The sequence below is a fragment of the Haliotis cracherodii genome, unplaced genomic scaffold, assembly GCF_022045235.1.
Source record: "Haliotis cracherodii isolate W230 unplaced genomic scaffold, xgHalCrac1.p SCAF_8, whole genome shotgun sequence".
In the NCBI taxonomy this organism is placed as follows: Eukaryota; Metazoa; Mollusca; class Gastropoda; order Lepetellida; family Haliotidae; genus Haliotis; species Haliotis cracherodii.
Genome location: NW_027266341.1, coordinates 59,571,733 through 59,587,592, shown reverse-complemented (window position 1 = coordinate 59,587,592; position 15,860 = coordinate 59,571,733). Strand labels below are relative to the sequence as shown.

General features: G+C 41.1%; 1 protein-coding gene across 3 annotated transcripts; it reads left to right on the top strand.

Moving 5' to 3' along the window:
• The first annotated feature begins 1,252 nt into the window (after positions 1 to 1,252).
• LOC139449430 (ubiquitin carboxyl-terminal hydrolase 46-like) lies at positions 1,253 to 14,502 on the top strand. Of its 3 annotated transcripts, none has more exons than XM_071230818.1 (9): positions 1,253 to 1,371; positions 6,044 to 6,124; positions 6,940 to 7,159; positions 7,512 to 7,592; positions 9,479 to 9,603; positions 10,350 to 10,510; positions 10,683 to 10,815; positions 11,901 to 12,044; positions 12,312 to 14,502. In XM_071230818.1, exons 1-9 carry the CDS (start codon positions 1,369 to 1,371, stop codon positions 12,411 to 12,413), a joined length of 1,050 nt encoding a protein of 349 aa, XP_071086919.1. In that variant the 5' UTR covers positions 1,253 to 1,368; the 3' UTR covers positions 12,414 to 14,502. The 3 variants fall into 3 exon arrangements, with proteins under 3 accessions (XP_071086919.1, XP_071086918.1, XP_071086921.1); XM_071230817.1 differs by having other exon boundaries at positions 9,476 to 9,603; XM_071230820.1 differs by lacking the exon at positions 7,512 to 7,592 and having other exon boundaries at positions 9,476 to 9,603.
• The last annotated feature ends 1,358 nt before the right edge of the window (positions 14,503 to 15,860 follow it).

The window sequence follows — 15,860 nt, the reverse complement described above, 5'->3', positions numbered from 1 at the left end:
TATTTATTGCATCCCGAGGGTAAAAATAATATTCATTGTACCAAACTCTTGAAAAGAAATATAAATTTCTGTAATTAAAATAATTATTAAATCTTACAGCATGCTACACCTCATTTCATTACTTTACAGGACCCTCATATTTCCTGTAAGGCCCCTTGTAATTAGTTTTGTAGGTAAAGCCTTTCCACTGCATGGAGCTTAAGTGGCTGTGAGAGTACATATAAATCATGCACAAAACCGGTTTTCGTTTCATTTGTGATGTAAAGTCTTGCATGCTGCACAAGTAGTTTGCTACAAAATGGCAACCATGGTGTCAACACAAAAATAGATTGTTAAATTTCATATGATTCTCCAATTCCAAAATATACACATGTAGCCCTGACTGAACATGATTTAGCATCCTGGAAGTCTTCTGAGGAACCAGTTTTGTGCATTGTTAAATGGACATATCTAATAGGTGCAAAACCTAATTATTTTTCTTTGAATTAATGTTTTCAAAACATTTTGATTTAGGGTGTGTGGCATCCTGGAAGTCTTCTGAGGAACCAGTTTTGTGCATTGTTAAATGGACATATCTAATAGGTGCAAAACCTAATTATTTTTCTTTGAATTAATGTTTTCAAAAACATTTTGATTTAGGGTGTGTGGGTTTTAGTGTAGAGGATACCAATTCAAAAGCACCCTAAAAGCATTGAAACGGAAAGTTTTCTAAATCCAGAAGTAGACCACCTGTAAATTGGCATGTCTAGCCATTGCACGTCGATGAAGGTAGCTCTTAAACAACATAATCAAGTGCTATATGATTCTATGACGCTTCAGTCATTCCTTCTGTAAAACACGTGGGTGATCTCGTGGACATTGAGATAGCCACAAAATCCATTCAAACAACGGACATAGTCTAAAATTCGACATGTAGCTGTACAATGAGTGTTTATAACCGGAAATACATGCTAAATTTGACTTTTTATTGGATAAGTTGGAAACAAACGGCTTATTTGACACAACTACAAGAGACAAGCACCTGCTCTGGGGAATGGCCGTCAGGAAAGGAAGTGCCGCGTGATCTCGCGAGGCGAATGTCTTTTTGAGAATTTTATTAAATATTATAGATCGGAGGCAATCTGAATTGAATTATTGATGTGTTTGAGGCCACATCCCCATATATATTACTTTGATGTGAAATATGATTCTCAAATAAATACCTGAATATTTCGCACGATATTTCTTTACCCATAATGCCTTTGACCAAAACAATATGGCGGTGTTGTAGTAAGATGGAAAATACCAATTTACACTGTATGTGTGAGTAAAACTGCAATCATAACGACCCTTACAACAAATTTCGGCTCTTGCTGCACGGTGAGAGAGATGGTAAGTCGGACAGATCGTGTTGGATTACTCGCAATCGGTCGCAAGGAAAAATGATAAGACACCTGACAAGACTCAGTCGAGTGTGAACTAGAAAACAAAATATATTATTATTTCGATCTTCCAGATTCTTTGGCTATTATGTCATGTATATTATCTGTTCGAGTACTGTTTGCTCACTGTCACATGTGGAGAAGTACAAATGTAGTCTGGAGAGCATGAATGCAAAACCGTGATATGATACTTGAAGAGGAAGTCTGACTGTTATTGCAGTTCAACTTGTATTTCCTTACTATGGCAGCTCGAGCTGCTTAATGTTGGTGAACCTAGTGATATGACAGTGTTGTATTCACCCAACAAGGAGACCAGTGCATATTTACCAGGTGGACTCTGTCTATTACCTGGTCGTCTACTATCAAGCTAAGTATCATACTCATCAATCATGACCACAGGGGCTTATGTGTGAGCGCTTTGCATGATTTTGACAGATTCACATATTCGTTATCACACTCTTTGAGCGATTGTGGCATTTTAATCTTATTTGTGTAACTGTGACTTTATTGGGGGCCCTTTATTGTTTTCATGAAAAAGTCAAAACTGCCATGAACATATTTTAAATTCATTTCATAATTTCTCGATAAAGAATTGTTTCTGGTGCTTCACTGTGAGCTCCCTGTTGTAAGCCCTACAGGTCTGTTCTACATCTGCACACAAACCAGTGCCAGTGGCTGTTTTTGTTTGTGTTAAGAGTAATAGATCATACATGTAACAGAATTTAGAGACGTACCTCTCAGTTTAAGTCAATCAGCTTTAACATGTTTAACATTTTTAATGCTGATTGACTTAAACTGAGAAATACATCCCTTTAACACGTTAAAGGGGGCATGGGTGGCCCAGTGGTCTAAGGCGTTGCAATTCGCTGTGCAGAGTTCCGCCCCTTGGGCACGCCAGAAACCTATGATTGTGGGTTCGAATCCCGGTTCGCCCCGATTATGTTTCTAGGTTTGTCAGCACTATACCAATGCTCGTGGGTTTCACCGAAGTGGTAAATGTCTGAGACCTGCATCACTTCAGGCTTTCCTCCCACATTAAGCTGACATGCCGCGATATAACTGGAATACTGTTAAAAACGGTGTTAAACCAAACTCACTCACTCACATTTAACACGTTTAAGAACTATTCAACATTTGCATCTACTACTTTGTCACAAGTACTTTCAGTGATCATGCTTGTAGACCAGTGACTAACAGGATCCAGTGGTCAGGCTTGGTGACTTGGTTGATGCATGTCATCGTATCCCAATTGCTTAGATCAATGCTCATGATTTCAATCACTGGATTGACTGGTCCAGGTTTGATTATTTACACACAGCCATCATATACATGTAGCTAGAATATTGCTGTGTGCGGCGTTAAACAACAAACAAGCAAACAAACATCATGCTTGTTATGAGCATGGTAAAGCTTGTTTTGGTCAACTGCAGACTAGCACTACAAGCAAGTGGATTGTAATTAATGTGTGTGTCATTAATGAGGGCTGATTGGCTTTATGTGTGCAAATGAAAATTGATGATGCAAATAGTTTATTTGAACATGTTGAATAAATACATCGATAATGATGTCAAACATACAAATGTTTATGTATTTCCACATTCTAATCATGCTCTAAGTTCCCCTATTTGAAGTTCATATTCATCAGATCATTTAAAGTATGGGCTGCTATGTGAAATGAAAGCCTTGTTGCTTTTTTTAAGTTCAACTGACGTCATCATGTCTTAAGTGTGAACTTTCGAATATTCAGCCATTGGTTGTCCGTTGGTTCTCAAACTCGAAATCTCATCTCCTCGCAACCTGCTGAATATATGGGTATAATTTTCACATAAACAAACTCCTTATTACCCAGTCATTTGAGTTTTTGTGATGAGAAAGGGATGCAAATTGTCACTAGCACCCGAGCCCGAGTCAGTTTGTCTTATGTTAATGTGCAAGTAAAGTGAAATGAATGCGCCTTTGTTGCTACTAACGATTTTGCTCGATACATTTAGTCAATATCCAAGTGAGAAAAATTCAAAATATTCATAAGAGGTATTTACATGTCCAAGCAAACTTGCTGAAATCACACGCTCTGTAATTGTCCTCCAAAACAATCCTATTTTGGGGTGTGGCGTGAAGCTAGCGGTGCAGCGGTGACAACTGTTTTCAGTGGCTCGTATGTTTACAGTGTCTATCTATCTTGTGATTCTCAGTCATTATAAATATGTACTGTTTCGGCTATTTCTGTTAATCCTATAAAAATAACATAAATTGTTGAATGTGAGAAATGACCTTTTATCTTGACATTGTGAATAAGTAAAATAACAATTAATAATCGGCAACTATAGATGTTTCATGACTAACATCCTGTTTGGTTAATAAACAACTAGCTGTTCTTGGCCCTATTCCACACAATATATGCCTATCAGGGATTATCTACTGAGTAGACAACTGAAGGCATCTTCAGTGTTGTTACTAAGTTGTGGACACAGCAATCAAATGGATGAGCAGACAGAAAAAAATAGGTACTATATAAGTTAATCCGAGGCAGAAGCAGTTGTTTTTTATCATCTGTTTTATGCTATTTCCATTTATCAAATTTTTATTCTGTTCAAACTATTGTGATTAAGTATGCTCTCAAGTATTAAAATCTGCAAAGTCGCTATGTTGACTTTACTTGACCTTTAAAGGCATCTCGAGTGCTTGTAGAATTTTAGGCAGTTCAGGAGATGTCATTGTATGTTATCATTATATGCATGATAAGGGCTGTTTGTTGCATCCCCAGATAGGATGCATTATTTTCTTGTGCATCATGCACGCTCAAGTACTTGGTACAAGTTTCGGGGAAAAGTGCTTTTTATACAGTATGATTATTTCCAATAATTGTACATGTATTTCCTGTTTTGCTAGGTATTTTTAGTATATGTGCAGATATAAATATCATTGTCTGTGATTTTCTTGTAAAATAGCAATCATCTGTTCATAAGGTTGCTCTTAGTGATTACGTTCCATATGCCACACATATGATAATGCAGATTATTGATGATGGTAAAGTTATCTCCCCTTTCCCTTCTCCCTTGTCTTCACAAACAATTACCGTATTCGACGTAATAAGCGCCCAGGGTGCTCTCAAAATTAGAAATAGGGGGCTCTTATTAGAATATTATTTTGGTGGAAAAAAGAGAGTTGAAAGATAAATTTCGTGGTTTATGCTGACACACTGAAATGTTTATATGCGACAGATACATTTTTCCAGAATGTAATTGCCCATAATTAAGAATGCATTTAACACACGACTGCGTATTATACGGGAACAAATAAGTCTTGTGTACATTGACCCTGGGCGCTTATTACGTCGAATACAGTATGTTATCATTATAAGGACGAGTCGACTAAAACTGTTAGTTTCTATTGCTGTAGGGCGGTGGTTAAGGATTTGATCGTCACACCGAAGACCCAGGTTCAATTCCCCGCACAAGTTCAATGTGTGAAGCCCACTTTTTGGTGTCCCCAGTTGTGATATTGCTGGAATATTTTGCTACAACTGGCATAAACGATACCTACTCACTCACTGGTATTTGTATGACAAACAAAAGGTACCTGGTGTATGTAAAAGGCGAATTCCGGACACTGAAATCAAACAAGGCTTTTTCTGCACAGAGGCGTAACAATATGGTTGGGTCATGATAAGATATGTATCTCGATACTATGGGTCTGATACGATTTGTATCCTGATACAGTACTTTTGTTTCAAAAGTTGATATTCCTTTGCTTTGGATGTGAATCACAACTCTGAATCAAGAAACACCTCCAAACTCTTTAAATATGTTTTAACATGATCTTGATGATGTGTAGAGCACATCACCAAAGCCCATCACTGATTTACTGTTCATTAACTAACTGATATTGAGAACTCATCACATGTTCTTACACCCACATAACTTGGGTTGTCATGTATCACATGTATCACGATACAGAGGTTGTAAATCGATATGGGCCTTATACTGGGATACAGGACTGTATCGTCATGTTGTCACACCACTGTTTCTGCAAGGGACACCAGAAATGGGCTTCACACATTGTACCCATGTTGGGATTCGAACCCGGATCTTTGGCGTGATGAGCGAATGCTTTAACCACGAGGCTACCTGACCACCCCTCAAGTGGTTAGGATGTTTTGATACTTCTTTTCAATGATTTGATTCCAGGAAATGTTCCCTAAAACTAGTAACAGTCTAATATTTTGATAAGGATGATTTCATAGTTTGTTTTGTTTACAATATTTCACACAATTTGATCACAAACAACTTAAGGTGACTTTGATCTGAAAAAAAACACACTCTGTGCTGTTGCCTAATTACTACCAGTATCTACCATCACTCAATAAAAAACAGAAAAAGTTCTGAGCATTTACAACAATATATGAGGTCATTAAAAAGGTTATCACAAAATGTTTCGAGAACTTGAAAAATGTTTTTTTTTGACAATGTCTTTTCTTGAAATGAATATTTATGTTTGTTTTATATTTGATAAAGGTGAGCTACTGTACCTGGTGTGCTCTGGTTTTAGAAACAGCAGCATGTTTAGTAACAAATATATTCAGTGTTTATTTTATGTGACCATATTTGATTTCATTTGTCAAGGGAGCGAATGCATCCCAGCTCGAGAAGGAGATTGGATCAGAACAGTTCCCAGCCAATGAGCACTACTTCGGCCTTGTCAATGTGAGTAGTTGTTTGTAGTTCTTGTCCATAAGAATAGATCTGTGCTACAGAATGAGTTGCCATCTTTAAAGATTTATCTAGACCTTCTCACAGGCAATTTTTGTTGATATAGATCATGATAAATATAGCAGATGCTGTGGCTTGTTTAGGTGACTTGTATTCCACTGACAACAAGACCGCTTTAGAGGGAGAGTCATTGTTGTTTTGATTGCCATGTTAAACTACCTCCGAATATGAGAAAGTAAAACTTTCCCAATTTTGCTCAAAATAATGATTTTTACCCAATTTGCAAGGGGCAGTTTGTTTGCATTTCCCGATAAATCCCTGATCTATCTAATGGTAACAATGGTAGTCCACAAGGAAATGTTTTTAGCACGTTTAGTACATATTGAATTTTGCAAGTCTTGGACAAGCAGCCGTGTTAGAAATTGGCACTAGTCCTGTAGTCCTTGCCAAACTGCCCAATAGTTAAGACAGTGTTAGAAATTGGCACTAGTCCTGTAGACCTTACCAAACTGCCCAATAGTTAAGGCAGCGTTGTCCAATACTAAAGGTATCCTAAGGACTAGTAGAAATTGGCCCATTTTAAGGGTTTGGCTATATGCTATCATTATAAGGACTAATGGACAAAAACTGTTAGTTTCTAGCCCTGGTTAATGTATCGTAAGGACTAGTAGAAATTTGCCCTTTTTAAGGGTTTTGCTATATGTTATCATTGTAAGGACTAGTGGACTACAAATGTTAGTTTCTGCCACTGATAGCTGCAGTCTTCTGTTATTACCAAGCCTGTGTAGGAGAATGCCACTTTGTTTCAGTTTGGGAACACATGTTACTGCAACTCGGTGCTGCAAGCTCTGTACTTCTGCCGGCCGTTCCGGGAGAAGGTCCTGCAGTTCAAGCAGCATCAGAAGAGTCAGAAGAAGGAGACCCTCCTCACCTGCCTGGCCGACCTGTTCTACAGCATCGCCACACAGAAGAAGAAGGTGGGAACAATTGCACCAAAGAAATTCATCACACGTCTTCGCAAGGAGAATGGTAGGTTGGCTAATTATGTTTGACTCTTGTGAGAGAAGAGCCCCCAGAGTCTCAACTTACCATGCATTCTTTTCTGTATGTTATACATGTACCTGCACGGGGGATGACTGCTTGACTGAATGTAGTGGCCTACAGGGTTTTCAGTGTTCTAGGGGAAACATATGGCTCAGTGGAGGAAGAAACTGAAATTTACCATGTACAGTTATGCCCCTTTCCCTTGCAGGATCCAGTTTCAGATTGACACTGAATATGATCCTTGGCCTGTCGGCATGGTCAGCACCAACCCTGTGTCAGGATCAAGTCTTATGAATAGATTCAGTGGCTGAAGTCACATGTGGTTTCCTGATTTCAGAGCAGTTCGACAACTATATGCAGCAAGATGCTCATGAATTCCTGAACTACCTGCTGAACACAGTGGCGGACCTGGTCCAAGGTAACTCTCCCAGCTGCAGTATATAACACTCCCAGCTGCAGTATATAACACACTCACAACTGCAGTTTATAACATCCCCAGCTGCAGTATAAAGCACTCCCAGCTGCACTATATAACGCTCCCAACTGCAGTATATAACGCTCCCAGCTGAAGTATATAACACTCCCAGCTGCAGTATAAAGCAATCCCAGCTGCAGTATATAACACTCCCACTCCAGTATATAACACTCCCACCTCCAGTATGTTACACTCCCATCAGCAGTATATAACACTCCCAGCTGCAGTATATAACACTACCACCTCCAGTATGTTACACTCCCAGCTGCAGTATATAACACTCCCAGCTGAAGTATATAACACTCCCACTCCAGTATATAACACTCCCACCTCCAGTATGTTACACTCCCAGCAGCAGTTTATAACACTCCCACCTCCAGTATGTTACACTCCCAGCTGCAGTATATAACACTCACACTCCAGAATATAACACTCCCACCTCCAGTATATTACACTCCCAGCTGCAGTATATTACTCTCCCAGCTGCAGTATATTACACCACCAGCTACAGTATATTACACTCCCAGCTGCAGTATATTACTCTCCTAGCTTCAGTATATTACACCCCCAGCTACAGTATATTACACCCCCAGCTACAGTATATTACACTCCCAGCTGCAGTATATAACACTCCCAGCTGAAGTATATAACACTCCCACTCCAGTATATAACACTCCCACCTCCAGTATGTTACACTCCCAGCAGCAGTATATAACACTCCCACCTCCAGTATGTTACACTCCCAGCTGCAGTATATAACACTCACACTCCAGAATATAACACTCCCACCTCCAGTATATTACACTCCCAGCTGCAGTATATTACTCTCCCAGCTGCAGTATATTACACCACCAGCTACAGTATATTACACTCCCAGCTGCAGTATATTACTCTCCTAGCTTCAGTATATTACACCCCCAGCTACAGTATATTACACCCCCAGCTACAGTATATTACACTCCCAGCTGCAGTATATAACACTCCCAGCTGAAGTATATAACACTCCCACTCCAGTATATAACACTCCCACCTCCAGTATGTTACACTCCCAGCAGCAGTATATAACTCTCCCACCTCCAGTATGTTACACTCCCAGCTGCAGTATATAACACTCACACTCCAGAATATAACACTCCCACCTCCAGTATATTACACTCCCAGCTGCAGTATATTACTCTCCCAGCTGCAGTATATTACACCACCAGCTACAGTATATTACACTCCCAGCTGCAGTATATTACTCTCCTAGCTTCAGTATATTACACCCCCAGCTACAGTATATTACACCCCCAGCTACAGTATATTACACTCCCAGCTGCAGTATATAACGCTCCCAGCTGCAGTATATAACAGTCCCACCTCCAGTATAGTACACTCCCAGCTGCAGTATATAACACTCCAAGCTCCGACTTCAGCATAGCTGGAAGTTATAACTTTTTAAAGATGTACTTTGTGTTATTATTAAGTTTGTAAAGACCTACTCTATGTTATTATAAAGTTTGTAAAGACCGACTCTATGTTATTATAAAGTTTGTAAAGACCTACTCTATGTTATTTTAAAGTTTGTAAAGACCTGCTGTATGTAAGGTAGGTGTTTACAAGCTTTACAATAACATGAAGTTTGTAAAAACCCAAACACAGTTATGAAGGTCATTATGTGAACATCAGACACCTCCAAAAACAACAGATGACATCACCGGAGGTTTCTAGAGACAACACAGTCACATGAGAGGTCAACAGCACTGAAGGACAGAACCAAAGTCATGTGCATCCAAGTTGTGAGGGGGCTAATGTTAGTGTGACTTACCCGTGTATTTTACTCCCAGCAGAGAAGCAAGGCAACAAGGCCAAGAACAGTGCGGTGGACAGCAAGTCCAAGCAGGAGGCCACGTGGGTCCATGAAATATTCCAGGGCACTCTCACTAATGAAACACGGTGCTTGAACTGTGAAACGGTAAGTGTGTCAGCTTGTCAGTCCTGTATGCACAATGTCGATGAACTCACAAACACACATGCAGCTCAGAGGCTAGTTTCATCTCCTGCGTTTCATTATTTGAGTCTGTAAATCAGTTAAATCAAATCTCATCTGAGGGAGGTGCGGAGGTAGCAGATATTTGATGTGTATAACATGGTCAGCACCACACCTGTGCCAGGATCAAGTCTTATGACGAGATTCTGTGGTTGAAGTCACTTATCTAATGATTAGATTCAGTGCTTAAGATCACACATCTTATGATAAGATTCAGTGGTTGAAGTCACATGTCTTATGATTAGATTCAGTGGCTGAAATCACTTGTCTTATGATAAGATTCAGTGGTTGAAGTCACTTATCTTATGATTAGATTCAGTGCTTAAGATCACACATCTTATGATAAGATTCAGTGGTTGAAGTCACATGTCTTATGATTAGATTCAGTGGCTGAAATCACTTGTCTTATGATAAAATTCAGTGGTTGAGATCACACATCTTATGATTAGATTCAGTGGTTGAAGTCACATGTCTTATGATTAGATTCAGTGGTTGAAGTCACATGTCTTATGATTAGATTCAGTGGCTGAAGTCACATGTCTTATTAGATTCAGTGGCATTATTATTGAATCTGTAAACCAGTTAAACCGAATCTCATCTAATGGAGGTACTGACACAAGGTAGCAGCTACTTGATGTGTATAACATCCGAGGTTTGTTGTCCATGTTCAGGTGAGCAGTAAGGACGAGGACTTCCTGGACCTGTCCGTGGATGTGGAACAGAACACGTCCATCACACACTGTCTGCGTGGCTTCAGTAATACCGAGACGCTGTGTGCCGAACACAAGTATTACTGTGAAGTCTGCTGCAGCAAACAGGAAGCTCAGAAGCGGTAAGCATTCCTACCAAGTATCGGGGTGGACTCCAGTATGTATAATGTGTGGAGATGTGGTGGGTCTGGCGGTCGCAGACTGTAATTTGAGTAGTAGTTGGTAGCGATGTTAGAGCTTCAGCTAACTTCAGCCTAATGCTGAGTAAGCAGTTTCAATCTATGTTTCATTCAGAATGAGAGTGAAGAAGTTACCCCAGATTCTGGCGCTACATTTAAAGAGGTTCAAGTACATGGAGCAGTATAACCGATACATCAAAGTGTCCTACCGGGTCGTCTTTCCACTGGAGCTGCGATTATTTAATACAGTAAGTCTTCTTGGTCATTCCGCCATGGTGCCCTTAGTGCAAGCACTGACCCGAACTTGTTGTAAATGTGCCCCAAGGGTCAGTGGTCACCATGTTTTGTAAACATGCTGTGAGGGTTGGTGGTCACCATGTTTTGTAAACATGCTGTGAGGGTTGGTGGTCACCATGTTTTGTAAACATGCTGTGAGGGTCAGTGGTCACCATGTTTTGTAAACATGCTGTGAGGGTTGGTGGTCACCATGTTTTGTAAACATGCTGTGAGGGTTGTTTTGTAAACATGCTGTGAGGGTTGGTGGTCACCATGTTTTGTAAACTTGCTGTGAGGGTTGGTGGTCACCATGTTTTGTAAACATACTGTGAGGGTCAGTGGTCACCATGTTTTGTAAACATGCTGTGAGGGTTGGTGGTCACCATGTGTTGTAAACATGCTGTGAGGGTCAGTGGTCACCATGTTTTGTAAACATGCTGTGAGAGTCAGTGGTCACCATGTTTTGTAAACATGCTGTGAGGGTCGGTGGTCACCATGTTTTGTAAACATGCTGTGAGGGTTGGTGGTCACCATGTGTTGTAAACATGCTGTGAGGGTCAGTGGTCACCATGTTTTGTAAACATGCTGTGAGAGTCAGTGGTCACCATGTTTTGTAAACATGCTGTGAGGGTCGGTGGTCACCATGTGTTGTAAACATGCTGTGAGGGTCAGTGGTCACCATGTGTTGTAAGACCCCCCTAGACTTTTCCTCTTTTTTTGGGGGGGGGAAACCTGCTCACATCCCTGCACCCTGTATGGGTTCTTGTGCCTGTTGTTTGTTTGTGATGTTATCAAGCACTGCTTCTCATATCAATGGATGAGGTACAGGCTGTTAGTGAGGGTCGGCGTTCACCCTGTATGGGTTCTTGTGCCTGTTGTTTGTTTGTGATGTTATCAAGCACTGCTTCGCGTCTCCATGGATGAGGTACAGGCTGCCATGATGGAGGTGTACATTGCTGACTGCAGTAGAAATATAACAAAAGTACCAATAACTAATTTCTCTGTGTGTAGGACATAGTATTATATATGATGAACATGTTGTGTTCTTGTATTTCAGTCTGACGATGCTTGTAACCCAGAGAGGATGTACGATTTGGTAGCTGTAGTGGTGCATTGTGGGAGTGGCCCGAACAGGGGACACTACATCAGTATCGTTAAAAGTCATGGGTTCTGGCTACTATTTGATGATGACATTGTTGATGTGAGTAAAATAGGACATGCACCACACACTGGAAATGACCCAGTAAATGACCAAACATTCATGCTTCCTGTGATTGACATCCAGCTAATGTACCCAGATGCCTAAACAGTATGTTACAAAATTTTAAATAATGCCTCTAACCTTAATTTGGATGAAAATGTAAATAATAATTGTTTGTGGCCTGAGACATTTGGTTTCATATTAATAGGTGATTGTACCCTCTGTTCATGAGTAACATTTTATCAATATTTCTGTTAATTTCTCTAGAAAATTGATGCCAGTCAGATTGAAGAATTCTATGGAATTCCATCAGACATGCAGAAAAACTCTGAGTCCGGCTACATATTGTTCTACCAGTCCCGAGAGTGATTTTCTGGGATGAAGATTTCCCGGATGTCCAGTATGAAGCACAAACTTGAGCAGTACAGTAGCTGCAAGAAACTTGACAGATATGTGGGGTGTGTTGGGTGCCCTCCCAAGCAGCGAGGGACTTGGCTGTCATTACTGTGTCAGGTGCCTACTGGGTGTACAGGACTTGTCCATCATTATGTACTGCTATGTATCAGCACCTCTCAGACAGGGTCGCTGTATGACCTTGAACCTCCCAGCCAAGGTCACCTGTCACAACCACAGAGAAAACCAGCAGTTTTAGTCCAGGCAAATATTTAATCAGTGTCCAAAACTTTCAAAGTCTGCAACCAGTAACACTGAGATTCTGTTCCAGCTCCAGGTGTTCCTTGTTACGGCTGGCTTGTCTCACGACGGCGGTGTTGAAGTTAGAGATTTAGAAGGTGCCATGGTGCAGATAATAAGGGAGCACACCCATCTAAGGACTCCCCAATACTCCAGCACTGGGACTGCCAATACGGCTACAACTCTTCCATAGTCAAAATCCTACACTAATAATTAAGTTAAACGTACAGTTATTCATCACTCATACATGAAAGGCACATTGTTGATGCCCAGGACTATTATAAAGTTGGGGAAGAGTTATCTCCCTTTGAGAAACGTTACAGGAGCTTTATCCTCGGGAACATGTTCATGTAGAGAGGATTTTCATAAATGTCATGTTCATGTTGTTTGCATGTTACATTTGAAGCAGCTGCACGTATGCTACTTGATGTGCTTGTCAGCTGCGCACAGTGCGTGTTAGGTGTTAATCATGTCAGACTCCAAGATGCCACAGAGCGTCTTGGTAAAATGTAACCGTTTATGTATTATGGTAAGGTTTAAAACAAACTGGCTCCAACATGTCTGAACACTTGTTGTTTCAGATGTAAGGGTACAGCTGAAGGTGAGCGTGGTATTTTCCTGTGTTTAACAGTCACTGTCATTGGTGGGCAGGGCTGGTGGAATTGGAACACTAATACTTGTTTAAAGCCTTAGCAGACATTGAATATTCATTCCCTCAAAACGGTGAAAATCTTTTCTTGATTACTATATTTTTTTATACTGAGTGAGTACGCTACTGTAAGTTTGAGTATCTGCACACAGCAGTGCTAACTCTGGCTTGTCACAGAGTCCCAGCACAGTGATGGAGCAAGTTATTGTTGCTGTGTGCGTGTGAGCAGGCTGCATGCTGTTGTTTATGTGGAAGTGTACGTAGGTTAGACAGTGCACCCAGGCGGGGAAACTCCCATCTTCCTGAGGCAGGGGCGTTACCTGACTAAGTCCAGTTTCCACCCTTCCCGAACTATGCTGGAATTATGGAGTTATATTTTGGCTGGTCTTACGAGTCTTTACATAATCCATTCAAACTCGCGTAACAAAATTGACATCTGATTAGTAAACTGCCATGCACATTTCAGTTGATTGCAGGATTTGCAAAGCATGTGTACTGCTGACTGAGCACCAACAGATATTTTCCAAATCCTTTCATGTTTTTAATCATCATGCTCACGTGATTTGATGCACTTCGCAAGACCCATTTTATCACAATATAGATTTTGATTATTGATTAGATTGTCTTGTCTGGGCCAGCCATTTTGTACGAAGCAAATGCAAGTGATATGAGAGATGGAATCTGATTGGTCAGTAGGAGGGACATAGAAGGGACATAACTCATAATAACCACTGGTGGTGCTACGATCGAGCCCAGAAGTTCTGCAAGTTTTACAGTCGGTTATCTCCCTTGCCTCGTTGAGATGGGAAAACCCCCAAATGAGATTCACCTTGAGTAAAGATGGATATAAGTATTGGTTACCATGGTTACCTCTCTCAAGAAGGAAGCACCTGTTATGTTGTTATTGTGAATGTTGAGTCTCTGTGATGTTGTTAGTGCGGGGTTTTAACAAGTTATAAAATAATGTGATAAGGAAATGACTAGGAGGTCTGGGAAGTTGAGTTTCCATGTCTGTCAACTATAGGAGTCCTTGTGTCCTCCAGTTGAACATGTACATAACGTGTGGTGCAGCTTGCCCATCCAGGTGGGTGTCTGGATGAGGTTGAGGTGGGTGTCTGGGTGGGGCTGAGGTGGGTGTCTGGATGGGGTTGAGGTGGGTGTCTGGGTGGGGTTGAGGTGGGTGTCTGGATGGGGTTGAGGTGGGTGTCTGGGTGGGGTTGAGGTGGGTGTCTGGGTGGGGTTGAGGTGGGTGTCTGGATGGGGTTGAGGTGGGTGTCTGGGTGGGGTTGAGGTGGGTGTCTGGGTGGGGTTGAGGTGGGTGTCTGGATGGGGTTGAGGTGGGTGTCTATCCAAGTGTGTCGCTGTAGTCTCCTACTGTCATACAAGCCTATCTCCGACTCTGTGGCAGGGCAACTGACAACCTTCAGCCTTATAGCTACTCCCAGTGATCTATGCTGAAGTATTATGTGATGTTGTTGATAAGGGTTGACTATCGGTTTGTTCATTAATTGTTTGTGTGAAGACAAGAGCCAACGCTATGTGAGTATCCCCTTGACAAGTAACACCACCCAATCTGCTGCATGTTGTGTACATGGATCTTCTTCACGGGTGTAGATCCCCCGAACTGTTTTGTCAATGGTTGTGCCATATTGGTAGGAAGTATCGCTGTACAGAGAGCCAGTATCTATATGGAATTATTGCCTCCAGGATGAGTCTGTTGGGTGTGAGTGGTACGATTGTCAGATGAGCTGCAATCTCATTTTAATCAGACCTTAGTTCTCGCTACCGCTAAAGATCTAAGGACATCCCAGTAGGGGTCACGTCAGAACGACTTTTCATCTGACCAATGAGAGCGTCGCTTCCCAGATCATGAATGTGACAGTCGGAATGTCGGAATGTTCTAATCATGCATTCTCGAAACTTTAACATGGGTATTCCGAATGATAGTTACGGGTTTAACGACTGAATCCATACAATCTAGACCATTTATTACCCATTCCAGAAGGTTCTTTTGTTCAGGTTTCAAATGTTTAATCAAGAATTTGTCAAAATATGTTTCGAAGCGTAGTCGCCAATTTGAAATTAGTGCCATAAAGCACGAAAAAGCTGCCTTCTGATTGGTCATTGGATGGGTTGGTCAAAGTTCGCGCAAGGTCGCCCTGACGTGACCCATAATAAGATGTCCTCAGATCTTTGTTTAGCAGTAGCGAGGACTGAGATCTGATTTTAATGAGATTGGATGAGCTGCAGAAACAGAGTATAGTTTACCCTGTCTGGCGGAGTGTGTCATACTGGCTGTGGCTGCTTTACCAGGGACCACCATAGCAAACACTAGGATCACATGTTTAACATCATTAACCTAGCACAAATAATCATATTCTAATGTGATAACATTTCCTTAAGATTTGCGAGGACTGATTCACATTTGATTGTTACCATGGTTACCATGTTTTAGAGATTGCATATGTTGTGCA